The 27,894-nt window shown below is 35.8% G+C and overlaps 1 protein-coding gene across 1 annotated transcript; it reads right to left on the bottom strand.

Moving 5' to 3' along the window:
- Window positions 1-27,894, bottom strand: SPART (spartin). The gene is made up of 9 exons (XM_044913198.1): window positions 27,733-27,894; window positions 24,081-24,892; window positions 19,605-19,802; window positions 17,479-17,646; window positions 13,731-13,854; window positions 8,825-9,019; window positions 7,652-7,810; window positions 7,484-7,574; window positions 1-1,549 (listed from the first exon to the last, which is right to left on the bottom strand). The coding sequence occupies exons 1-9, from the start codon at window positions 27,791-27,793 to the stop codon at window positions 1,282-1,284; spliced, it is 2,076 nt and encodes a 691-aa protein (XP_044769133.1). The 5' UTR covers window positions 27,794-27,894; the 3' UTR covers window positions 1-1,281.

Genomic DNA, 27,894 nt, shown 5'->3' with positions numbered 1-27,894 from the left:
TTAGGTGTTCCCAAAATACAATCCTGTGTATACATTTGAGGCCAAGTAATTAAGAAATAGTTTATTCATAAAGGGTATTTTTAAGACAGTTTCAAATAAAGTCTAATTAAACGAAGTAGCCATTAAAGGTTCAGGATATCATTTATAATCAGTAAATAAAAATAAAATGCCATTAAGTATTTACTTATGTATTTGTACCTTATAGGTCTGTGAATATCCTATCTTCTGCCAGAGTGGAAACTGTTATACCTCACCCACCATGGATTAAGCCTAAAGCCTTCACATTCTTTACCATGATTATAAATAGAAGCTTTTCTTTCTAATAATTTATTGGCTTTAACATATACAATTCCAATGACTAAATCCCAAAATAAAAATATATTTACCAACAAAAAATTGTTTGTTTTTTTTTTTTTACAAAAATTTAGCCTCCTGGAATAACTTAAAAGAAGTAGATATGGTAAAATGATTTTTTAAAGTACTTTTTTGTCCAATTAAGATGATGATAATCACTTCAAATTTTAACACAATATCAATCATACACCAAAATTTCCTAGGCTCCTAGTAGATCAATACCAGTCTAAATCCAGAAGACTTAAAAATCTCTTTGTATTCATTCTAAATCAGAAAGACCATCCCCCTTCCTAACAAAGAGATAAGCTACCAAATAATTTTAGAGAACCTCATCTTACTGTTCATGATTAGCTTATTCCCTGTATTGAAAAAGTCTTTTAAATGTTATCTGAGAATTCTCTTAGTTTAGGATTACAGTTGTTTTTAGCTTACACACTGAAATTCTGACAAGCACCTAGAAAAAAAAATCCACAATTAGTGCAAAGCCAGCAGACAATATTTTAAGTCATTCTTCCAAATACAACTAGAGCTAAGGTTACTAAATGCCAAATTTTATGTAAATATATAATTTCCTACCTTGCTTTTTGAAAGACAGTAAATACAAAAATAGTTTAACATTAGGTTTGATGAAGTTTATAGCGCATGTATTATTAGTCTTATTTTAACTGCAAAAATATTTTAGCCACATTTAGAAAAAATAAACTTAATGAGAATATAACCCTATATTTCGAAAGGCCAGATGCAAGAATACTGATTCTTTTCCTTGTAAGCAGAATACATGCCATAAAGCTTATGAAACAGTCACTTCATAGGAATGAATGCATTTTTAAAACACTGGTTAATCTGTGGGGAATTCCACATTTGCCTATTTAACAAAAATACAGCCACCTTGTAAGGCTTTGGTATAGGTGATTCACAGCACTTCCATCATTTCTCTTTCTTCTTTGCCTCACTCTTCTCCAGTTCCTTTGTCTGCTCACCCTTCTCCCTTTTCATGTTTACATTTGCTCTTCCTTCTTGATTTCTCCCCTTATCAATTATTTTATAGTCTTCAAGGAGTGTTTGTCCTGTTTCTTTTGCAGTTTTCTTCACCATTGCTTTGATACCAATGTTGTCAATATTATAGGCAGTTACACCAACATTGATGGCAGAATCTACTGCATCATGTGTAGCTTCTCCTGCAGTATGCCCATATCTTTAAAAGATTAGAAAAAAGTGTAATGAAATTATAAATACAAATTAAGATCTTCTGATTTAGTATTAAATAAGTCCCATGTTTAGTATGTTATTCCTGAAAGCAAAATAAAAGGTTGTTTCAATTTAATTAATAACTTAAAACACAGTAAAGAATAAAATCAAACTGCCAAGGCTGTATTTCTCCTTTAGCAAAGACTGTGAAAATAAACTCAGGCTAGCTGAGATTAATGTAATAAAGACTGTTTATGTTGAAGAATAAAATGTAAATTATAATAAAGATTGTTCATCAGTCATTATTTCCTTTTTTAACCCACCCCTTCTGGAAATAGAAAACTTTCAATGAAGCAACTATAGGACAAAAAGAATCTATAGTCACTATAGTTTTGAGTTCTACCTTAACTAGACTTTGGTTAGGTCTTTTGTTTTACTTTTTTTTAAAGAGAGAATGGGGGTGGGATGAGAGAGGTGAGGAGCAGAAGGAGAGGGAGTCTTAAGCAGGCTCCATGCCCAGGGCAGAGCCCAAGAGGGGGCTTGATCTCACGACCCTGAGTGAGATCATTACCTGAGCCGAAATCAAGAGTCAGATGCTTAACCGACTAAGCCACCCAGGCTAGGCCTTTTGAAGTATCAGAATCGGAGATTGTCTTTAAGAAAGATTCTACAACACTTTCTCCCTCACTCCACTCTGCTGCAGACTCACTGGCCTTCTTATGTTCTTTGAACCCATCAAACACACATGTGCCACCTTAAGACCTTTGTACCGGCTGGTATCCACCTAAACTATTCTCACCCCAGGTATTCACATGTCTCACTGCCTCACCTTCTTCATATCAGCTAATTATTATCTTCTCACTATCTCACCTATTTCAACTGCCTTACTCCACATGCTCCACCCCACTGCCCATCAATCCATCCATAAGCTGCTCTTTCTTATTCTATAACTTACCACCTGCTACATGCTATAGAACTTATTAATTCCCATTGTTTTTGCTTTGCTTATTGTCTTGCTAGAATATAAACCCTATCAGAAAAAGGACTCTGCCACGTTCATTAATGTATCCTATGCACTGAGAACACTGCCTAACATTTAATATTTGTTGAATGAATAAAATGATTAATTCCTGCCCTATCCACCACACAGTTTCTATAGCATCAAATGTATAGCAAAGTGTCTGGGAAATTATAAAAGCACTATACAAAAGTAGTTATTACTGACAATTACCAATATGTGTTTAATACCATTTCTGTAAGAAAATACAAGTAAAAGGCTTACACAAAGATACTAAAAATTATCTCACTGCTTTTTCTCTTTACCCTTTTAAAAGCACCAGGTTTTTTCTTGCTTAGCAAGCATGAACTTAAACAACAAAAAAAAGGCAACATTTTACAATTTTCTCCAGGACACACTGAAGTTTCCTAGGTGCTTTGTGGCCTGCATCTGGACATTTTATACTAATACTGGATCTGTTCTTTGAATTCACAAGTCCTCTATCACCATTAGTCTGGCCTGGAACAGTGGACTGTGATCCTACTAGCTTGTTCATGCTTGTTTTTTTTCCCCAATCTCAGTGCTAGAAGTGTGAATCTTATTATGTTCCTGAAAGAGGATTCCATTCTGTCCTGTGCCGAATGTTAATAATTAGAACCAGAAGATGACAGAACCTACAATTTGTCAAACCGTACATCTATACCACTCTTTTTAAAAAAGATTTATTATTTATTTGAGAAAGAGAAAGCACATGTGATTCGGGGAAGGGGCAGACAGAAAGGGAGAGAGAGAATACTGAAGCAGACTCCTCACTGAGTGCAGAGCCAGACACAGGGCTCAATTCCAGGATCCCAAGATCATGACCTGAGCCAAAATCAAGGGTCAGACGCTTAACCAATTGAGCAACCCAGGCACCCCTATACCACTCTTGATTGGGGCTTTCTCACCAGTTACCAGACATCAAAACTTCTTAACTGCCGTCTGCCAGTCCCTGTTGCTTTGCAACCCCTTGGCATTCCATAGCATTTGCTGATTTTGCAGAAGACATGGAAGCTTCTGTCAATCAAGCCCCCACAAATACTATCATCAGGTGGCAATGGCTAAGGTTAAATGAGAAGAAAGAGGCGGTAGCAGTTTCAGCACTGGAAGAGTGAGCCTAAGTCTTGGTTGAGCAGGTTTCTCTTAGGGCTTTTCTTTTCCAGGTCTATGTGAAGGATCTGGAAACCATACTATGTATGAAATTGTTAAAGGAACTGGGAGTATTTAGAAGATAAGAAAAAGTACATGAAGGACATGATGATAATGCTTAAATACTTGTATAGTTACCATATGGAAAAGAGAAGACTGATCTTATATAGCTCCTGAATAGATGCTATATAGAACTGGTTTTGGGTAATATGACATCTGCCAAAAGAATTACCTTCAATGAATTTGAATTTGCCCCTTCACCTGGTGCAAATTTAAGGGGGAATTTTAATTAAAATTCACTAAACAAACCAATAAAATACTGTACCTTAAAAAGGTAAATTCCTTATAGAAAAACAATTTTACGAAGTTTATTCTTCAGAAAAATGTAGAACACACTGTATCTTAGAACAAGATAAAATTTTAATGAGGGGAAAACAAAAATGGATCTAACTTATAAATTTATAGGATTTTCCTCTAAGCAATTTATTATTATTTTTTTTAGTTTATTTTTTTTTTTTAGTAATCTCTATACCCAGTGTGGGGCTCAAATATAGGACCACAAGATCAAGAGTCACACCCTCTTCTGACTGAGTCAGCCAGGCACCCCATCCTCTAAACAATTTCAAATGGGAAAAAAAAAGGAGCTTAAAGGTGAAATTGAAACTATGTAGATAAGTGATGAATTATTGCAATACTGCAATTAAATATCGCAGATTTGAAGTTATTGATTTTTATTGTTCCTGTAGGTCTCATGTTCCTAAACTTAAAATAAGACAAAAGCATTAACATAACTGACAAAAACAGTCTTAATGAATAGTCTTACACATTTATCTAATTATTTTAAGAATTATACAGATCCTTAGATAAACCAGTAATAATCAAGGAACATAATCTGGAATCATAATCAAAACCATGAAAGGTATAAACAATTTATTTCTCTAACACAATCTGCGTTTAAATATGCCTAAATGAAAAGATAATCTTCTGTATTGGCTTGTAACACCAGAAATCAGATAAGGAAGTATATATAACACATTTGTTTTTCTCCTAGGCATAATGCATATAATTAGGCAGATTCAAAACAACTTGGGAAAATAACTTATCATAGGCAATAAGAATACAGATTTTATTATACTATCATCAGTTGGATTTGAAGAGAAAAACGCAAATGCTTACCCTATCAAATACTTTTTCGAAGTGTAAACAAATGTAATTTCATAACTATAAAAATATCAATTTATTACATTTACATTCATAAATGTAAATTTATGTAAATAAATGAGAACTAAAATGAAATAACTAGCTCTTCCATTTCTTCAGTGACAATATCATTAAGTTATTACTGGTTTAATACTTACAGTTTCTTCTTTTAAAAGACAATTTCTACTTCTGGGCCAGACTATTCATAAGTGAGGAAACAGTTATTACAAAACCCTTTAACATCCCCACTGCCACTCACAACTTTCCAAGGTTCTAATTAAATTACTGCTAAGACCAAAGCAGCTATTTTATAGTTAGAAATACAAACCTACTTAACTAAATTCTTACCTGTTTTTTCACTCCATGAATCTTTGGAGTAAAGGATAAAGAGCACAGCAATACATACCATAATTAAAATAAATTAGCTCAGAACCGCTATTAAAATGTCCTTTTCATCATATTAAGATCTCCTCACTAAAGACCAAAAATATAAAATCTACACCAAAACCTTGCTAGTTATGTTAATCCCAAACCTTTAATAAAGCTCTACTTAATTGTACTTAGATAAGCATTTTTTTTTCACTAAAGTAGGAAATGGGCAAAGCCACTGGAAGCATTTACTACTTTCTAACATGACTGCCTACTTATTTCTGCTAACAAATGATACTGGTAATATAAAAATAATTCACTTTTGGCCTAAAAGGCACTTCTGACTTTTTTGGGCTCCTGCATCAAAAGAGAAAACTATTTTTCTAATTACGACTGATCCACCAAAGTAACCTCACACCCATAAAACAAAGAGTATTAGAGATCAAGGCTTTAAGTACCAAGAGGTAGTAAGCTGGAAGACTTGGTTTTTATATTTCCACCAAAAGAATTTCAGATCTATTCTGTATTTTCTTTGCCAAATCTTTTGGTCAAAATTGACACTCCAAGATGTTATGTTGCTTTGACTCAAAAGGTATGCATGCCCCAGATGGAGATCAAATCAACTCAGACTGGAAATTAAGTTAGTTTTTCCTAAGCCACAGGTAATTTACTATAGTGGCAGGGAATGTAAATGCATGATAGATAGTGGTTTCTAACTCTAGATACTAAACTTGCACAGATGTCTCATCAAGGACAGGGTTGGTCCAGTACTGTTCTTTCACACTGCATGACACAAAAAGACCTGACTTACATCCCAGCTCTACCACTTACTAGGGCTATAATCTTCAACAAGGTATTTAACAGCTCTATGCTTTGGCTTCCTCATTTGTAAAATGGAGATAATAGTGTTAAAAGATTTCTGCTAACAAATGATACTGATAATCTAAAAATAATTCACTTTTGGCCTAAAAGGCACTTCTGACTTTCTTGGGCTCCTGCAACAAAAGAAAAAACTATTTTTCTAATTACGAGTGATCCCCCTAAGTGGGTGGCTCAGTCGGTTAAGCATCTGACTCTTGATTTTGGCTGGGGTCATGATCTCAGGGTTGTGAGATGGAGCCCCACATTGGGCTCTGTGCTGGGCATGAAGGCTGCTGAAGATTCTCTCTCTCTCCCCGCCTCAAAAAAAGAAATACTGTTAAAGATTAAATGTACATATTGAAAAGTACTGAACACAATGTCTGATACATAAGTATGAACTCAAATGTTGTGAGTAGATAATTAATACAAATAACTGAGAGTTGAGAATACCATTAGTATTACTTTTTGGTTTCTATTTTTTTTTTAATGTTTTATTTATTTATTCATGAGAGTCAGAGAGAGAGAGAGAGGCAGAGGCAGAGGGAGAAGCAGGCTCCCCACTGAGCAGGGAGCCGGATGCGGGGCTCGATCCCAAGGCCCTGGGTTCATGACCTGAGCCGAAGGCAGACGCTTAACCATCTGAGCCACCCAGGTGCCCTACTTTTTGGTTTCTAAATAAAAATTTAATATTAGGCTTTAAACTAATTCAAACTCGGGTCCTTCTACTAGATTTAATTTTTAGACCTAGATTCCTCTAGGACTTATAAAGAATAAAGAGCTAAAATCAGATGATCCTGTTTTAAGTCTCACCTTTAATAGTTATCAGATTAGCTTGGGCAGATCACTCATTTCTATGTTTGCCCACTTCTTAATATATGAAATAGATGACATACCATCTGTCCATTCCAATAAGAATGAACAATGGTAGAGTCAAGTAAGATGTGACAATATTTAACATTCTTTGTATACAGAAGGGGCTAATGTTAACAAGGTAAAATAGATTAATTATAATTCAAATTTTTCCCATCAAAACTACCAGCAAACATCACCCATCAAGAACATGCAGTTAATAAGGTATTCAGAAACTACAGGCTTTTTTTTCATTAAACTTATTCTTTGCATTAATGATGAACAAATATAACCATTAGTAATATAAGGCAAAGTCATAGTAATTCTATTAATTTGCCTAAAATATTATTAAGAAAAACAGAGTAAAAAAATTTTGTTTCATCAGATATTCAATAATGACACAATCATTTTAACTGTCCTGAATTTTTGCAAATGCTGTAAGAGATTTAGTCATTAAAATGATAAAACTCAACTTACTTGTATTTGACAGTTTGTACAGTTTCTGCTGAAACATTGTTAACAATACATCTGGCTGCACATTCCAATCCCTGCCAGACAGTTGAAAATCCTGCAAATATATTTAAAGGTAAGTAAAACTACAGCTAAACAAATGGACCTTCCTAGTCAAATTTATGGGTCTGTTACCTTGAACACTACTTGCTGCTACGACCATAGCACCATCCAAGGGAGACTTCCCATTTCTGTCTTTTCTAAGAGATTCTGGAACAAGTTTGCTTCCATGCTTCTTAACGTGTGGAGCTAGTTCCTTTCCAACACAATTTGCTACAGTGCAAACTCCGTCAACTAATATAACCATAAAAAAAGGAAACACTTAGAAAAAATTTATTCTTCCCTTGATTTTACCACTCTTACTTAGCAAAATTCTTACATGAGCATCTAAAGTTGTTTTATTGCATAACTTAGCATTTCTATATAAGGATGAGAACCACGGCTGGCTAGTTTTTAAACAAAGGCTATTATTTGGTTTAAAGATATGTTTGCAGAACCTAATGATTAAAACCTTGCCTCTTAAATATAATGTTCTTTTTGGCAATTTGCTTAAAAGAAAACCAAGACCGCTGCAGTGCAAGACTCGTAGGTCCATCTTTCATGTTGTCTAGCTATGTGTACTTCTATGTTTTCTCCGTACTGACAAATATTTCACTGAAATAGTAATAAAGTATTTAAGTCTATATAAAAGTAAACAAACCAAAATCTGATTCAAAGAATAATGAATACCAAAAGATAATCTTACTAAATCTAATGATAATTCATTAAGGAGTGATCTGGCCATCTTAAAATACCAAACTTTAGATCTATGATTCTCAAAGGAGAAGGAATTAGAAGCATATTACTTGGGAAGGCTGACACCAGAATCACTGGATCAGCTTAATTCAAACAATACATACCTCCCACTTGATCCCAACTACTAAGCAGTGAGCTGTCCTTAAAAGAATGTGTCATATTCAAGGATAGCAAATACATTCAGAGCCATTCCTTTTCAAACGCAGAGACACTCCCCTGACACATCAAAATAACCCTTTAACCAATGTTTCTCAAAGTAATATGCAAATAACAATCACCTAGGGATCTTGTTTCTGAATCAGTAATGTGTACCAAGTACCTGAAATATTTCTAAGGCTCTCAGATAGGCTGATGTTGCTATAGATCCCACTATGAGTAGCAAGGTGATCCTGCTTTGTCCTAATCCTTTACTCTTAAGGTTAAACCATCTAAATGAACATTTAGATTAACCTGAATTGAGAGATCGTTTTTTAATTTAACTGAAAGAAGTAAAGTCCTCCAAAGTTACTTTACCCAGGAATTGACTGACTTTCGCTGCTCCTCCTGTAGCCTGCTTCGCTATATAAAGTCCCCTGGTCACAGCTGGACTAACTTCCACTGGTTTTTCTTCTGGTTGGATCCGTTCACGGAGTTTAGAAGCACCTTTCTGGATTGCTTTGCCAGTAAATTCAGCACCTTTGACCAAACCCCAGCTCACCCAGGAAGCACCTTTTTACAGGAAAATTTAAAAGTGCACAATATTAGAGCTGATTATACCTATAAACCCTTTAATAAATCAAAAGGAAAACAACCAAGGAATTTAATGTTCAGATCCCAAACATACCATAAACTTTGAAGCCAACTTTACAATTATAATTTTCTGCCTAGAATACACTTTTTCTAAGTAAGTTCATCTTTCAGTACTTAGGTCACAGATCACTCAATAACATAGTTCTGTATTACCCTATGCTGCTACTACAACTTGTAGCTATCTTCTACATGTTACTTACCACATATTACTATCATTAGGGACTAATTTTGAGTTTTGGTGCCAATAATACAGTATTTGGCTTAAGGACTCAGGTATCCTTGTTCTTGCCTTAGTCCAGGTACCACTTTTACTCTATGAAGTACTGAGGGGTTTAGACACAAATAATGCAAATTGGAAAACCAATAAATCTAGATCTCAAACACTAAGGCAGAACTCTTGCTTGCTTGCTTTAAACAAAAGGCTAAGGCAGGGGGTCCTGTTCCTCCCTCAATCCCAAACCCAAATCCCATGATCTCAGCACCTTTTAGTTTATAACATAAACCTGAATGACAAAGACAGAAGAATACTCAAAAAATACACGAGAAGATCTAAGAAGAAAACTAGAAAGCCTAGATGGTTTAGCCATTTCTCATGAGAGTAGTTCCCAGCCCTTTGCTTTGCTCAATGCTTCTTACAGCATGCATGAAAAATGAAACTGTCAAGAGAGGAAGCATGATAGCATAGACTTCTCTAGTGAAAAGGCCCTGTGCACACATAAGGAAAGGAGAAGTGGGAAGGAGATGGGAAAAGCAAGAAAAAATACCAAGTAGAATAGTTTCCCTTAAGAGGAAGAATTAAGTGTTACCCTGTTTTGGAGAGCTTATAATTTTAAATATTTCCTTTTTGGCTATACCCTGAAAAAACAAGCTTTTAAAACTAGACAAATAAAATACCTTAGTATATTCTCCAAAGGTCTGTGGCATGGTTTTTACGTAATTACCTTGGTTTATGAATGACTAGGCATCCAGTGATCATGTGAAAATCCTGTTTATTTAAAAATGCTAACAACTGGGGTGCCTGGGTGGCTCAGTTGTTAGGCGTCTGGTCATGATCCAGGGTCCTGGGATTGAGCCCCAAATTGGGCTCCCTGCTCAGCGACAAGCCTGCTTCTCCCTCTCCTATTCCCCCTGTTTGTGTTCCCTCTCTCGCTGTCTCTCTCTCTGTGTCAAATAAATAAATAAAGTCTTCAAAAATAAATAAATAAGTAAAAACGCTAACAATGAAAAATAAAGTGCCAAGTGGTAACTGATTAGAAAAATTTTGTGGGGGGGGAAAAAAAAGAAAAACTGTTGTGTTTCTCCTCCTGTTTTAGTCAACATGTCCACCTCTAGCTCAAACACTACCCCCACTGTCTGACCCGTGGGGGAGGACCAGGTCTCAAACCCAGACAAATACCTTCCAGCCAGAAGTTCCCATAACAATAAAGGGATTGAAGACCTCTATTAAAAATATACATTTGGGGTTTAGAGTTAACTTACAGGTTGAAAAGATTTAAGTAGAGGCTGAACTTGAAGAAAGACTGAGAAATCATAAATGACAATGAAACAAAGGAAAGTTTAAATAGACTATACTCCTGCAATGAAACAAACAAGAGGGAGAGAGTCCATTGATGACTTAGAATAAATGGAAATTAGATAAATGAAAAGTCATAGGACTGATAAAGAGAAATACTAGATGCAAATTATAAAGAAGCTATCACCATGACAGAGTGTGTAATAGAGACAATACATTAAAACCTAAGATATTACAATAGAAGATCAGGAAATGTAATATTTTATTGGTAGCTATTAAGATCTTTTAAATGGCATGTTTAGTGCCAGATATAGATTTATTCTATCCATATTTGTATTATATGCATCCATTTAATGCTGACATAGAGCAGGCAATGAATGTTTCCTGAATAAATGAGAAGTTGCCAGATGACTTAAAATGATCTCACTCAAATCTAACCCAATGGGGGGCACTCTAATCAGTCTATTGTCACAGATCCTCTATCTCTTCCCAAATTAGCTTACTAAACTCTCCATCTAAAATGTTTGGCAGCTGCCTTCTTAAAAGTGTAATTCTAGCCTTCCAAGCCAATATTCCAAGCCAATATTCATCCCTGGCAAATTTTAAGCAGTTACTTCATGTTTTTTCACCTTTTATATCCATGAAGCACAATACTGTAGCTTTTACTGATCTTTACTGATCTTCAGACACTGGACAGGAACCAATCACAGGTTAAAGTGAATAAGCTCAATTTAGATCCCTGATTACTTATCTTTGTATAGAGCCTGCATGAGTCAGGTAGAAACAGTCTCTTGACAGATCAGATCATTTTCCCTGGAGTAAATCTTGGATATTTTCCGCCACTTTCTTTGTTACTTGTACCTTAAGTATTTGGTGAGCTAGCTGGTTTTCATTCTACCTATTAAAAAGCACGTAAAGGGGGCGCCTGGATGGCTCAGATGGAGCGTCTGCCTTCGGCTCAGGTCATGATCCCAGGGTCCTGGGATCGAGCCCCACATCGACTCCCTGCTCAGCGGGAGGCCTGCTTCTCCCTCTCCCACTCTCCCTGCCTGCGTTCCTTCTCTCGCTGTGTCTTTCTCTGTCAAATAAATAAATAAAATCTTTTAGAAAATAAAAAATAAAAAAAATAAAAAGCACATAAAGAGATATGTACTCTGATTGGCAGTTAAATAATTTTAATGTAACCAACTATTAGGGCTATTGCTAGAACTGAGGGGATAAGAGAAAAGAAAAGAGTTACTAAAGTCAAGTAGTAAAGCAGGCCCCTAAGAGTTATCATAGTGTAGTTTTTGCTCATTTTCAAATGATGCACTGCTGAGAGTTTTTCTGAAACCTCTAAAGAGATCTGTCCCCAGGATTAGCTGATTCTAAGGATGCTCTACCTCTCTGAATAGAACCAGTATGTGGAATCTGTGGGGTACCTAGAAGGCCTAAGATTTAGTGGCATACAATAGTTTCCAAAGGTAGCCAAACAGTGTCACCTGTTCCACATGTTCTTTCAATATGACCTTGACATTCCTCCCACTGAGATGTGGGTAGGTCTGTCACATCCCCTTAAATCTGAGGTTTGTTATTTTCTTGTAATGAGTGATACTGGAAATTTCCAAGAATATGTTAGAAAGGGTATGTAGCTTCTGCCTGTTTGCTATATTATCCATGCTTGGAACCCTGAGTCACCATGTAGAAGCCTGACTAGCTTAAGGGTGCTAAACTGTCAAACACAAGGAGACCATGTCTAGGCACTCTATTTGGCAGTCCTAGATTTTGAGCTCTTCCAACCCAGACACCAGATTTGTGAATGAAGGAGACTTCAGATGATTCCAGCCCCCAGCTACTGAGTCACTAGTCAGCCTCTGAGTCTTCCTAGCTGAGGTCCTGCCATTATGAAGCAGATACAAGCCATCTCTGTTGTGACCTTCTGGAATACCTGGCCCACAGTACTCCTAAGTATAAATAAATGTTTGTTGTTTTATACCAGTAAGTTTGGAATGGTTTGTGACACAGCAATAGTAAATAGAACAATCTTGAGCAGTATGAATTCAAAAAACTTGCCTAAATTCACACATATGTAGATAACTAATTTCAAAGGTTATTTTCTTAAGTTTTTTGAATGCTGATCTAATGGTCTAGCAATCTGTAAAGTTATGGGGCAGGGTAGTAAGAGTGATTTTTCTTTAGAACGTCTTTGAAAATCCTTTTCAAGGCTCAATTTTAAATGTTAAAATTATAACTGAAAAATTTGGCTTTGTCTTTTCTTATCTCTAGCAGCTCTCTGACATGGGCAAAATATGATGTTAGTTTCTAGTTAATTAATTTTCACTTATTTTAGCTTGTTGGTTTTTCATGTTGAAGGTTTCCTCTGCTTTAGACATCTTTATTATTTTAATGGGTTTTTAGTACAGCGATGTAAATCTGTACTGACAGTCTTTTAAATGACTGGTCAAGATCCCTTTATAGAGTCATGAATTTGGCTTACTAAAGAGTGACTGGCAATGTTTTCTAAAAACAAAACAGAAGGTCTAAATCTGAGAGCTATAACAGTTGAAAAGCTAAAAGCTAAAATGTTAACCAATGAAAGTGGAAAGACATATGTCAGTAATGATCATTCTGGTTTTAAAATAACTGATCTGATGCCCTTTCTAACCAAAATTAAATAGTAGGGCCTACATCCCATCCCAATAGCTAAGCTATAATCCTCAGGTCTCTTCATACCTCCATTGCAGTGTGGTTAGGAGTGCAACTTTGCTTCCAAAGATGGGAAGAGTATCTTACCATTTTTTTAGAGGAAGAGGAAGGGGGAGAAGGGGAGAAAAGAAAAGGATTAAAGGGGAATTACAAAGGGGAAAGGAAAATAATTTATGTTCAGAGAGCTATCCTGAAAGTTTGGGGATTCCTGAAGCTTTTCACTATCAATTTTCCCAAGAGTGAAACAGAAAATAGGCATGAAGAACTTATACCTATATGATAATATGTAATGTTCTAAAAGACTAGTTCCTTCTGTTTTTGTTTAAGTATTTATCAAATGATCATTTAAAACCAAAAACAAAATACTAAGTATTCTCTTATGGATTCCAAAGGTTTCACATTATAGGGAAAAGATTAACATTACTGTAATACCTGACAAAATATTTTGAGCCACTTTCTCACTCCATTCAGGTAATTCCTTTGCTTTTTCTTCTGAAACTGGCTCATAGGGTACAATGTGACTCAGATTAACTTCTTCACTTGAAGTGTCTTTAACCTAGTAAAAATGTTTCAAAATGTAAAACAATAAAAAAACTTAGATGGGGAAAAATTATAAGCATTATGTAATAAAATATTAAGTCAACAAATACTAGATATAATTAGTAAAAATCTCCAGCCAACATAGTTATCAGTACATTTTATAATATAAAGCAAAATACAATTGCCATAAAGCTTAAAACTGTACTGATCTTAAATAAGGTCCCCCTGGTAAGTAAGGTTTAAATACCAACATACCTCCAATACAGCATTTATCAAATCATATTTAAATTGATGTGACTATGAGTTCTTTCATAAACCTATCAACCCCTTGATGATAGTATGTGCATGATACTAAGATTTAAAAGATTTGTTAAATGACTCAATCATTAAGGAAGGATGTATCCAAATAAACTGGTTTTGATAGAAATCAAGTAAAAGCAAGTAAAAATATAAAAGCACAGAAGAATCTGCTATTCCATCTAAATGGAAATGGGGACACAGATATACCTGTATTTTGCTAATTAAACAGCTGTTATAAGAACTAGGGCCAACACTTAAAATGTCAAAGCTAAATTTATTCATTCTAAGAACTTAACAGCAGGCTAACTCAGACCTCATAATACTATAAAGTTACTTGAAAATCAAACTTCCCAATAGAAACATGAAGAGAACTTCACTTAAAATAAAAAACAACACAAAAACTTCTATGGGGGGAGGGGAAGCCATTCATAATTAAAACCCAAAGACAAACTGAACATAATATTAGCAACTTTTTTCTTTAATAATGAGCCAATGTCCTAATATATAAAGAGCCCCTGGAAATTGAGAAGAAAAAGACTAGCTAGTCTTTTTGTAATAAAAAATGGACAAAGGACAAGAATAGACATCACACAGGAAACAAAGTGTCCTGTATTTTTTTTTATTTGATAATAAATTCCAGGGATCTTTCAATGTTAATAAATGGAGAACCCTCTCAATTCTTTTTATAGCTACCTTACTATATATAGTAATATATAGCTATATTACTATAGCTAAATTTTTTAAAAATGGAAGTTTTAAAAAAAATGGACAAAGGACAAGAATAGACATCACACAGGAAACAAAATTCAAGGAACCCTTAAGCAGATACACAACAGCACTCATAATAAAATCAATGCAAATTAAGATATTCCAATACATCATTTCTCATCTATCAGACTGCCAAAATACAGAAAGGCTGTTCACCCACTTTGTGGCCTAAGCTATGAAGAAATAGGTCTACAATGCTGGTGGGAGTATTAAAGAGTATAGTCCTTAGGGAAGGCAACTTAACAAAATCTATCAAAATTACAAAAAAGCATTTATTTACTGATTCAGTAACCCCACTTCTAAAAATTTATCTGATGAATTACCTGCAAATGTATGAAATGGATCTACAAATCCATCCAAATGGAGCAGCTACAAAGCTACTCACTGAAGCACTGGTTTCTGACAGCAAAAGCCTAGAATCATCCAAATACTCAATAATAGATTGGTTAAAGGAAACTATCATAAATCCATACAATGAAATACGAGGTAGCTATAAAAAGAATTGAGAGGGTTCTCCATTTATTAACATTGAAAGATCCCTGGAATTTATTATCAAATAAAAAAAAATACAGGACACTCTATGATGTTAACTTTTGTATAAGAATGGGAGAGAAATCTGTTCTTATTTGCTTTTACCTGCCTCAAGAAACCTAGGGAAGAAACACAAGATCTTGATAAAAAGTGATTACCTACTGTGGCAGGGAAAATGGTATGGACAAAGGTGGGAAAAAAGTTTTTCAATGTATATACCTGTTTATATAATTTGATTTTTTTAGTTAACAAATTAAATTTTTTAAAAATGGAAGTTTTAAATGATGTGAAAAATTTCCAAACATATTAAAAAAGAAAGGAGCAACACAGTATGTCTCCCATGCTTCCATTTGTATTATTATGTGAATGTGTGCATATACGTGTATATTCACACACAAAATAAAATGTGTATGTATATATGTTTGAATATATCTGCAAGGATAAGAATCTAGCAATAATGTATCTGGAGCAGGGAGCTAGGTGGCTGAGGGATAGGAATGGGAGGCAGACTTACTTTTCACTAAGTATCTTTTGTATCTTTTAGATTTGCTTTTTGTATATTAACTTAAAAATTTTTTAATAAATATATTTCTTGGAACCATCCTGGACTCCCAATGTCCTCCATAAAGCTGGTCTAAGACGTTCTACACAATCCACAAATAAATGTAGAATATTCAAGGGGTACTTGGGTGGCTTAGTTGGTTAAGTGTCTGCCTTCAGCTCAGGTCATGATCCCAGGGTCCTGGGGTCTAGCCCCATGTCGGGCTCCCTGCTTGGCAGGAGTCTGCTTCTCCTTCTCCCTCTGCCCCCACCCTGCTTGTGCTCTCTCTCTCTCAAATATATACAATCTTTAAAAAAAATTTTAAATGTAGAATATTCAAGTGGTATCAATTAATTCTTCTAAGATAATTATTGAGCACTTATAATATATACAACAACAAACAATACAAAACTGTAATTCAATACTCACACAATGCTATTTTCTTTCTTCATATATTTGCTTATATTACTACTTCTGCCTAGAATCCCCTTCAATCTGCTATATGTATGGCCAACTTCTGTTTCACCTTCAGGACTCATTTTAGCCATAATGCCCTCTCAGAAGCCTTCCTTACTGCTTCCCACACCACCATAGGCCCATACTTATTGATGAGGCTAGGTTGTACATTAGATGGTGCAATCTAGCTTACTATATAACCTATGTACCTTCACCTAATGATCACACTGGCTAGAAATGCTCTTTGCTAATCTGTCCTCCCCACTAGACACTAAATTTCTTGAGATAAGAAATTTAACTTTTCCACTATGCTCCCCATTCTTGCACTAAATACTTACTGAACTTACTACCACTCGGAGCATATCATATACTCAGGATCTAAGAAATAAAAAACTACTAAACATATATTTTTTTAAGATTTATTTATTAGAGAGTGAGTGCTCAAGTGCGGGGAGGAAGGGTTGATGGAGAGGGAGAGAGAGTCCCAAGCAGACTCTGTGCTGAGTGCGAAGCCGGATGTGGAGCTCAATCCCAGGACCCCAAGATCTAGACCTGAGCTGAAACCAAAAGTCAGATGTTCAACTGACTGTGCCACCAAGGCACCCCACTACTAAACATATTTTTAAAAAACTCTTTCTCTTTCCTGATGACCATCCATAAAGAAACAAGGGACTGAATAAAAATGGTAGTTTAAGGAAAAGCGTATCTAGCCCCAAGATCCTGGTGTATAAAGGAAGGTAGAGAAAAACACAACACAAAACAAAAAGATATGCATTAATGCAAGTACAAAAATCTTTCCAATACTTCAAAAAAAGCTATCCCCCAAAACAGAGAATTTGTTTTAAAACAGTTTAAGTAACACTGTAAAGGAAAATATTAAAGCTGATTCTAATTATTTTTGCCAGTGATCACTTTGTGACTCTGAAAGTTGCTCTGCTTTAGTAAACAGGGATAAGATCTTACAAATAATTGAAGCTGGTGAAAGGTACCATTAGAATAGGACACATACACATACCTTATTGCTTTTTTACTTACTTTACTTACTTTTTTCCCCCTTTTTCCTTTATGACGAACGTCCTTATGGTCTTGGTCCAATGAAGGACCCAACTGTCGCACATCAGTGCCACTGGCTTCCTTCAGTTGGTCAGAGGAGCATCTAGCTCTTCCAGGGATTTGGAATTCATTTTTTCCTTCTGCCCCGTTCCAGTTGGCCTAGGGGGTAGACTAAACCTTAGATCAAACCTTGGTGTTTTATCTCATCACCAAACCTCAACCTCTTGAGTTCTTTAGTTCACAGCATACTAAACCAAATTTCTAAAGATAAAGCATAAAAGATAAACTTACAGAAGTTGTTAGTGTAAGTTATCATTAAGTCAGATGTAGCTACATTTCAATTTAATTAAATAACAAATGGTAAGTTTTAGGAAACGTGTAAAACTAAATGAGTTTAAAGGCAATGAACAAAACTCATGTCCAGCTTAACCACTCTGCATTATTGGAAGACTGATTTTGTTTTCTGTTTGTTTTGCACTTAATACTGAAGGTATTCTGCTCGCATATACTTTGCTCAATGAATACTTAAGAGTAAAGACAAGTCAAAATTATAGCTATTAACTAACTTTTGTTTACAGTTGGGAGTTCTGGGACAACAGAGCAAACTAAAAACGATGCACAACCAAAAAGTAAACATATAAAAGTTGGTTTAATTTCTTTCCTAAAGCCCAGTAATATAGGTCCAATGAATGTAGGGGTGAAGGGAGAAACTGCTCCATGATAGGTCTGAAATAATTAGGAATGTCACTTCATTCAGCTAGTAAACAGCAAAGCTAAGACTTGAACTCTTATCCATTTGACCATGTTTCTGCCTTTATCAACTACTCTCCATGAGCACACTGAGGCTACACACACTTCTGTAAGGGTACATGTTTTGTTACCATAGCTTAAATGTTTAGCATTGGTCATGCTAAAGTATATGTTGATCACCAGGTCATTGTCATATATGGTTCATACAACCTAAAGCTATAGAGGACTCTGACCTTTTGCTTAGCTAGTCTGCTCCTGTCACCTGTGATCTTTTCGATATAGGTATGGAATGAAAGTGTATTCTACTTCCTGAGAAAACAGGAACAGAGCTGTTAAGACTGAACTCAAAGGAAACTATTTTGTAAAACATTCCCTGATATCCTTTCTGAACTGTGTGTATACTTTTATTTCATCACTTATCATCCTGTGCCTGAGAATAGGAGCTGTTAAATAGTATCTTTATAGTCAGTCTCTTGTTCTGTCTTCCCACACATCATTTAACACACCTAGTTAAATAATGGATTCTAAATATACACTGACTGAAGTAGAGAATAAAAGAGTAAACTATCATGCTGTCAATCTCCTTCAACTTCAGAAAACTGTCAATATTCACAATCAAAAATATTCCCCCCCTCCCTTGTCCTACATCAGGATGGGCAAGAACACCTGAAGAGCACCTCTCCTTAATACTCTATATTTTAACTCCTATGACAGATCAACACGTGGGCAGGAAAAAAACAGGCTTAGTAAGGCAAGTTCATAGGATGACAGACCATATCTTAAATTGTACTTTATTTTCTCTTTATTTAGCTTTATTTATCATGAGAAAAAAAGACAATCCCTCAACTAAGACATGTTTCTTCTTCAAAATGCCAATCATGCCCCTAAAATGTCCAATATAACCCATCCACTAATGCCAAAATTGCCTTTACTTCACCATTTAGTCCCATTGGGCTATTTTTCCAACTGAGCAGGAAGGCTGTGGTGATAACAATTCAAAGAACATTACTATTTGCCAGCACTGATATAAGATAGTTAATGTATTAACCTTTAATCTTCCCCACAGCCCAATGAAGTAGATATTATTCCCATTTTATGATAAAGAAACTAAAAAGAAGATCAATAACTTGAGTAAAACAGCTATTAAGTGCAAGAATTCAAATTCAAATCCAGGTAATTTGACCCCAGAGCCCACGATCTTAATCACTATTTACGGCCAATTTCCAGCTAGTATTTGTGAACACACAGCAAATTATATATTCTCAGTTTTCTAACTTTGATCATATTAGACCCTATTACAATTTCTTTAAAAGTGTAAGTGCTTACGTTAAAGTAGATTTCATCCTAAAGATGATCACACAAGTTACCTGAAGCCGAAGGTCAGACATCTGTCTTAATAAATCCTCAAAGAGTTCTCTATCATCTTCTGGTAATTCAGAAGACAAGACAACCCCCACAAAGCATCCTGACGCTTGTAACATGGTATCAGGAAACATGTAGGCTCCCACAGTACATTTAAGAACTGGAGATCTATCAGGAACTAGAGGATACAACCAGTCACAAACCTGAAAGGATTAGTTAGAAAAAAAAAAAATCAATGAATAGAACTAGGTTTTCACTGGTTTTAGAATTGTTATACCAGAAAATAAACATTTCAAAATTCTAAATGCATTTTACATGGCTTTACAGAATCATTAGCATCAACAAATCCCCACTAAAAATTAGGCATTTGCTAGTCTAGTCTTTGTATATATATCATCACCCACAAGAACTGTCCTGAAAGTGTTATTGCTCCACTAACTATACAGTCTTCAAATTAGTGGCCTTAGATAGCCCACAAATAACCAATGAGTTAGTTTTAAATAAATAACAAAGTAAATTAAGACTTTCTTTATAATTCAAATTAGACATGCTTTAGTGGAAATAAAATCAAACCATTTTCAAGTACAAGTATTTACTGATTTAATCTTCACAATTCCGTGAAGTTAGATATTGTCATTTTACATATAAGAAAGAGGCACAGAGAGGTTAATTAAGTTGCTCAGAGTCTGTGAAAAAAGTGGAGCTAGGATTTAGACACAAGTAATCTGGCACCAGAGAAGCCAAACAATTCCTTTAATGAGAAAAACAGCATTCACAGGGGCATTTGGGTGGCTGAGTTGGCTAAACACCTGACTTGATTTTGGCTCAGGTCATGATCTCGGGGTCATGAGATAAAACGGAGTCTGCTTTGAGATTCTCTGTCTCCTCTCCCTCTGCCCCTCCCCCCACAGTACGCTCTCTTAATAATAAAATCTTATTTAAAAAAAAAACCCAGCATTCACAATGCTGCTTAATTTTTTTTTTTACTAAGTCTGAAAACCTGACATGACATAGCTAGAATAGAACATTATGTTTATGGATTTACCATCTACTATTAAGTTCAATCAAAACAACACAAAGCTGCCCTGCAATATCATCAGATTGTCCATACACTAAGACTTAAGCTCACTTTCTGGAGATATAAATTCATAAGAGACTAAGTTTAAATCATAATATTCAAATGTATTCATTTCCATTGAGATTACATTCTTTGAGCAAGAAGAATATTTTTTTTTTTTAAGATTTTACTTATTTATTTGACAGAGAAAGACACAGCAAGAGAGGGAACACAAGCAGGGGGAGTGAGAGAGGGAGAAGCAGGCTTCCCACTGAGCAGGGAGCCCGATGTGGGGCTCAATCCCAGAACCCTGGGATCATGACCTGAGCCAAAGGCAGACACATAACAACTGAGCCACCCAGGCGCCCAAGAAGAATATTCTAATTGTGCTGCTCATCCAGGACACACTGTTTTCCTAATTATTAAGAAACTTGGGAGAACAATCTATTATCAAAATATTGTGCAAATGAGTCAAAGAGCATGAAAGATTTCATATAAAAAATGGAAAATTCTGGTACACTGCCATCATCTCTGACCAACAGAATATAAACCTAAAAGGATCAGAGTATCCAAGTCTGATTCTTTCTTGGAAAATCCTTAACAAACCTTTTCAAATTCTTCTTTTATAGATTCTCTTTTTTAGTCACCTCAAATGCCACTCTCCATCTTTTATAAGTCAAACTTTAGAGAAGTCATAATAAAACTGATTACTGTGTCTTCCAAATTATGATATACTACCATGAGTGGTATATGAAATGACCTTAAGTAATATACCAGATTATTTAAATTTGAATAGTAATGTATTTCAATGTATTAGGAAAAAATACATCTGTCCCTCAATTTCACAGTTGTTACTGGTTGGGATGATAAAATTAACAAATGAGACATCTATCTATCTACCTACCTACATATTTATTTATTTAAGAGAAGGGAGGTAGGGCAGAGGGAGAGGGAGAATCTTGACCCTGAGCTCATGACCTGAGCTGAAATCAAGAATTGGACACTTAACCGACTGAGCCATCCAGGAACCCAACAATGAGACATTTAAATTGAAATATTAAGAAAGTAATAATAGCAGAAGTATGAAACTGACAAAAAAAAGTTGCAAAGGTTGTACTTAAATAAAATTTGGAAAGTTTTCTTTTATTGTCATGATTTCTCTAAGACTACATTCTGGACACCTTGATTGAACTGGAGTATCTCCAAATCTTCTGAAATGAAACTTTACAGACCTTTCTCAGGGTAGATCATTACAGACTGGAAGGCTTATCCACCACAGGCTTATTTCTCCCAGATTCACTTTCAGAAAGAAACCTTATGTCTAAGTTCTAATGAACTGACTACAAATTTAATAGGTTTAAAAAGGCTATTAAACTAAAACCTAGAGAAAAATAGTTTTTAGAAACCCTAGAATTCTATGCCTGCCTACTTAAGACCAAATGAATTTCTAATTTAATGAACAGACCTACAGTGAGTTTTGCAATATAAGAAGTTATATTTTAAAAAAATTATATTTAACTTCTAATACTCAGTTGATTTAGTGTTTGTTTTTCAGAACAGAGACATTCAGTAAACACATGTTAACTGCCTTTTAGGTCACTGTTACAAATATCTGAATACATGCAAATGAGAAACCCCTTCAAGAGACTCAAATTAAACTTTGGGTGAAATTTTACTTATTATTTACAACCAAAAATAGGAGATACTAGAAAGATTAAAAACACTTTATTTAAAGCACTCAAACAGGATAAATTTTTACTACAGAACAAGTCATTTTATTGGTTGAGCTCATGTAACCAAATACAGTGTTTCTGATATTCATTTCCCATATCTCCAGTAGCCTGAACCCCAAAGGTTTATTTTTTATTGTTTTTTATTATATGTATGTATGTATTTATTTATTTATGGGGTTTTTTTTTGGGCGGGGGACAGAGGGAGAAGGAGAGAGAGAATCTTAAGCAGGCTCCATGCCCAACATGGAGCCTTGCTTGATATCACAACCCTGAGATCGTGACCTGCGCTGAAATCAAGAGTCTGACAACTAACTGAGCCATCCAGGCACCCCCCCCCTCCCCAAAGGTTTTAAATTCCACTGTTACAACACAGCTCTATTACCAGGTCACCAGAAAGTATTACAGCTTTTATCAGCCTCTTCACAATCCCAATCAATATGCCTACTCTTTCTATCTCAAGGATTCTTTCTTAAAATAACCTACGGGATACAAAATATTCTTCCTATCCAATAATGAAGTATTTTTTTTCAGCAGTGCCCCCAAATAACTCCTTCGTACACACTTAGTAAGTCTCCAACTACCTTTAAACAACTTTCAAGTTGATTCCATGTAAAAGCTGCATAAGAATCAAAAGTGGAGTATACCAAAAGACAAAATCAATCTAGGTAACTAGTGCTGTAACTAAACCAACTGCATCATCTGGACTCTGGACAAAAAGACCTGCTTTGTTCAAATAGTCATCTTCCTTACATGCATGCAAACTTCTCTGTTATACCCAGTGTAAATGGAGTCCTCATTTCTAGAACCCAACTCCCTATACTGACGTCCAATCTTTTAAAAACAGATTTTTATTACCTCACCTTCAAAATATTGCCTTTAGAATATTTCATTAATTCCACAGCAGTGCCCTAACAACACCAGTTGTTATTTAGCACTAGTCTTTACTCTTGGACCAAGGGCATTTCTGATAAATTTATCTGCTTGGAATGTTAGAAATGCATCTTAAATTATCATCACAATCTCTACTTCTATACCAAAGTTTCTTAACCTCTGCATGACTAGCATTTTGGGTTAGATAATATTGATTGATGAAGTGATCCTGTTTAGAAGTTTAGCAGTCCCCCCCGGCCTCTACCTACTATATGCCAGTAGCAGTAGCACAACCCACCCCCCCCAGCTGTGACAACCAAAATGTCTCCAGACATTGTCAAAATGTCCTTGGGTTGGAGAGTGGGGGGGATCACCCCTGGTTGAGAACCACTGTTCTACATACTGGGCTGGGTCTAGCCCAGATCAACCCCTCAGATGGGGCTTGACAACATTTGTGGAAATTTACAGTAACACATCCACATGAGTTACATAAATCCCTTTTGAAATTGAAGTTACTAGGTTTCTTCTTCAATAAAGAATTAAAATTTTAAGGATGAATGCTCTGATGCCCCTCAGATCTTGTCATCACAATTTTAATACTAACACAGAGTTTTGAAAAAAATAAAACAAAACAGTATTTTGTATCTTTAAAAAAAGAATCTATTAAACACATAGATATTTAAGGCTCATAAATTTCACAGAATATATTAATAAGGAACTAGAATGATCGTTTTGCACTTATTGTCCTGGACATACTGACAAACAAAAATGATGTATTCTATACGTATTTCAAATTATGTTTACATTTTTCTTTGGCTTACCTGAAGAAACCCAGGAGGACGGTTTAGAACAGTATCAAGAGAATTATCCAAGAACCTCACAATTCGAAGGTACCCTGGATATGAAGGTGCACTAACCTCCCCTGCAGGATTTACAAAAAAAATCTGTACTCCGTTTGGTATCAAAATCAACTCATCTGCATCTAGCCCTAAGGTCTCAAGAGGAGGTGGCTGAGAATGATTCCTATAAAAGTCTTCTCCAACTGATGAAAATTCCCCAGATTCTGTTCCATAGGATACAGTGTAATGACCCTCAGCAGCCTGAGGAGTATAAGCAGGAGGTGCTTCTGCTGGATGACTCTGAGATGGTAAGGATAAAGAACTAGGTGCAGGAACCAACCCTGTACTTGTCGTTGAAGTGTTTCCATTTACTTCAGTGTGCTGAGGAGGTGAACTAAAGGACTGAGGCTCTGGTGACTTTTCAGGCATGTCTTTAGGTGGAAATTCTGGATATAACTTGGGCACCTCCTGAAGATCATTCCGTAGAGAAGTGGCAAGACCCTTCTCCAGAATTTCCAACCTGGTACGTACATTCTGTAGTGTTTCTTTCATTTTCTGTTGCATCTGCCTAGCAGATTCCCACCCAGCACCTGTGTGTTCAGGCTCTGTCGATGATATGCTGATTCCTCTGAGCAGGTGTCCTATTCCTTGCTTATAGTAGTTCTTTGCTTCTTCCTTCTGACCTAATTCATCTGTATTCAGTCCCTTATTAACAAATAAAAAGGCCTTCTTGTATGCTTCCTTGATGATCTTAATTTCAGCAGGCTCTCCATTTTGTGGCTCTTGCTCCATTTCTGCCAAACAGAAAATATTATCTTTAATTATCTAATTTAACTATTTGTTTACTGAATTATATTATCAATTTCCCCTACCTAAATATATTTCAACAAGACAGGAGCCTTGCTGGTCTGTCTTGTTCACTATTGTATTTTCTAACCCTATTATTAGATCTGACATAGAGAATGCACTCAATATGTATTTGCTGAATAGATAAATAATACTCTTGTTCTTAAATATCATTTTAATTAAAAACAGAAGAGAACAAGTCAGAATATATCTATTGAATAATTTTCTTGTTACAGTTTCTTATAATAAATAAATGTTTCCTACCATGTATCTAATGTTGGAACCAAAGAGCCTCATTCTAAAATTCATTATAATATAAATCCAGATTATATCCAGCTAATTAAAAATGAGGTTGAAGGGTGCCTGGGTGGCTCTCTCAGTCAACCATCCGACTCTTGATTTCAGCTCAGGTCATGATCTCAGGGTCGTGAGATTAAGCCCTGAGTCAGGCTCTGTGCTGAGCAAGGAGTCTGCTTTGGATTCTCTCTTCCTCTCTCTCTGCCCCTCCTGCTCATGCCCACACTCTCTCTCAAATAAATAAATAAATCTTAATGAGGTTGAATCACTGGAGAGGACAGAAATGAGAAAAAATTATCTGGATGAAGCTTGAATCATTGGAGAGGACAGAAATGAGAAAAAATTATCTGGATGAAGCTTTAAAGTTACCCAATTCCACTTAAAGGTGGCAGGTTACTCACATAGAGTTAGCCCTGTTCCCTCCCAAAACTCCATTAAAATAACTCTAGCAAGATTAAAAAGGCATAACCTCTTATTCTTGTTAATGAGAAAAAAAAATGAACAGATACTTCACAAAAGAGGATCTTTAAATGGCACATGAAAAGGTGTTCAACACCTGATCTTGTATATACCTACATTTCAAAGCTTATGTTACATAGTGTGCTGAAAGATTTCCTGAAATAATGTGTCACTGGAGGAAATGGGCTGCCTACTGAAAAGGAAAGTGTGTGTAGTGGTCCTGGGGGAGTGGTGATGGTGGTATAATTCCATGGGTCAGTTGCTGAATAGTATTTCTTAATGGCATCTCCATCTTGGGAGAGAAAAAAAAGTTTAGCAGGGAAAAAAAACCTGGAAATCAGGTGAAAGGTAGTTGGGAATTTCTGCACAGGAAGTAAAAGTTTGTACTAAAATACTGTATTTTTAATTTGGGATTTATTCCAGGATTTGATATATTCTCAGCAGTCTCTGAGAAAATGCATTTCACAGGGGTAAGAACTACAAAATAGTACCTTAAAAAACAAAAAATAAAAAAATATAAATAATACCTGTCATACCCCTAATCACAGTTAAGACCTTATCAAGTGGCTTGAAAAGACAAAAACCATTATTACATGATTCCACATACTTTAATTTTTATTCTTAAAATTTCTTTTAGGGGCGCCTGGGTGGCTCATTCGTTAAGCGTCTGCCTTCAGCTCAGGTCATGATCCCAGGGTCCTGGGATTGAGCCCCGCATCAGGCTCCCTGCTCAGTGGGAAGCCTGCTTCTCCCTCTCCCTCTCCCACTCCCTCTGCTTGTGTTCCCTCTCTCGCTGTGTCTCTCTCTCTGTCAAATAAATAAATAAAATCTTTAAAAAAAAAATTTCTTTTAAAGATCAAGAGGCACCTGAGTCGTTCAGTCAGTTAAGCGTCTGCCTTCAGCTCAGGTCATGATCCTGGGGTCCTGGGACGGAGCAGCATCAGGCTCTCTGCTCAGCGGAGAGCTTGCTTCTCCCTCTCCTCTCTCTCCCAACTTCTGCCCTCTCTCTTTCTCTCAAATAAATAAAATCTTTAAAAAAGAAAAAAAAATAAAGATTGATTTTATTTATTTAAGGTGGGGAGGGGCACAGGGAGAGGGAGAGAGAGTCTAAAGGAGACTCCAGCTGGGCACGGAGCTGGAGGCCGGGCTCTATCTCACCACCCGAGCCGAAACCAAGAGTTGGCAGCTTAACCAACTGTGCCACCCAGGCGCCCCTCACATACGTTCATTTTTAAAGTTGAGAACAGGAAGTTTTGGAATGTCAATCTATAGTATTAAATAAAACAGTACCCACACCAGTATAATCGTCTTAAATCCCTACCCAAACCCTGGTTCCAGACACAAATAGCGCATTTATTTTTTGACACGTTCTAATAAAAGAAGTAAAACGTGTTTGTTTCAGACATAACTACGAGTGTGTGTGCATATGTGTAAGCTTTAAAAAAAAAATCTCAGGAGAAAAGGTAAAATTCTGAATCAAACACCTGACAACTTAGTTCAATCCCATAAACCCTAAAAGCAGTAACAATCAAGCTAAGGTCAACATCACAAGTAGTCTCTAACACAAAACGTGCTCTAATGCCTGCCCACCTGGCCCTTCAAAAAAAGACGGAACTTTTTCAAATACTTGTATGCAACTCCCTGCAATAGCATCCCACCCATTCTTGTCAGGGGAACTACACATACGGCGTTTCAGAAAGCCCACAGGTGAGAAAGAACCAACATAAAACCCTCCTGTTTCAAACAGGTTTCCCATAAAGTCACCAAATGGGGTCTGTTATTGCAAAGGAGAGCAATACAAAAGTAGCTCCGTTCGTAACTGGGGACATTCTTACATTCCCTTTTTCTTGGTTTTGCCTTTGGAAATTGCAAAGAAAACTTGCTGAATTCTTAAATATTTAAACCAGTATTTCAGAAGCAGCAACAATCTTGAACGCAAATCCATTAAATTAAAATGCAATAAAGTAAATTTCGAGGATCCTTAAGTGAAAGAGTAAAACAATTCATTAGTGGGAAAATGGGCCAACCCTACCGTAACGCAATAATGCCGTGTCACGAAACTGCACATTCCAAGAGCAACTTTTTCCAGACATAGAAATTAGGTCGGAAAGACCTATGCGATGCTCGATCCCTAATGAACATGAACAAATGTATTCGAAAAAGCAAAATCCGTGCGCTATCCATTCCCAATACA

Source organism: Neomonachus schauinslandi, chromosome 3 (assembly GCF_002201575.2).
Source record: "Neomonachus schauinslandi chromosome 3, ASM220157v2, whole genome shotgun sequence".
Taxonomy (NCBI): Eukaryota; Metazoa; Chordata; class Mammalia; order Carnivora; family Phocidae; genus Neomonachus; species Neomonachus schauinslandi.
Note: the sequence above shows the minus strand (reverse complement) of the source record. Positions and strands in the feature narration are given on the sequence as shown.

Coding starts and splice junctions, on each gene's coding strand:
- SPART (XM_044913198.1), bottom strand. CDS start 27,793: ATGTCTGGAAAAAGTTGCTCTTGGAATGTGCAGTTTCGTGACACGGCA. Junction 19,803..24,080: donor GTCCTCCTGGGTTTCTTCAG/GTAAGCCAAAGA, acceptor TAATCCTTTCAG/GTTTGTGACTGGTTGTATCC. Junction 7,811..8,824: donor GAAAGTCAGTCAATTCCTGG/GTAAAGTAACTT, acceptor TGGTTATATTAG/TTGACGGAGTTTGCACTGTA.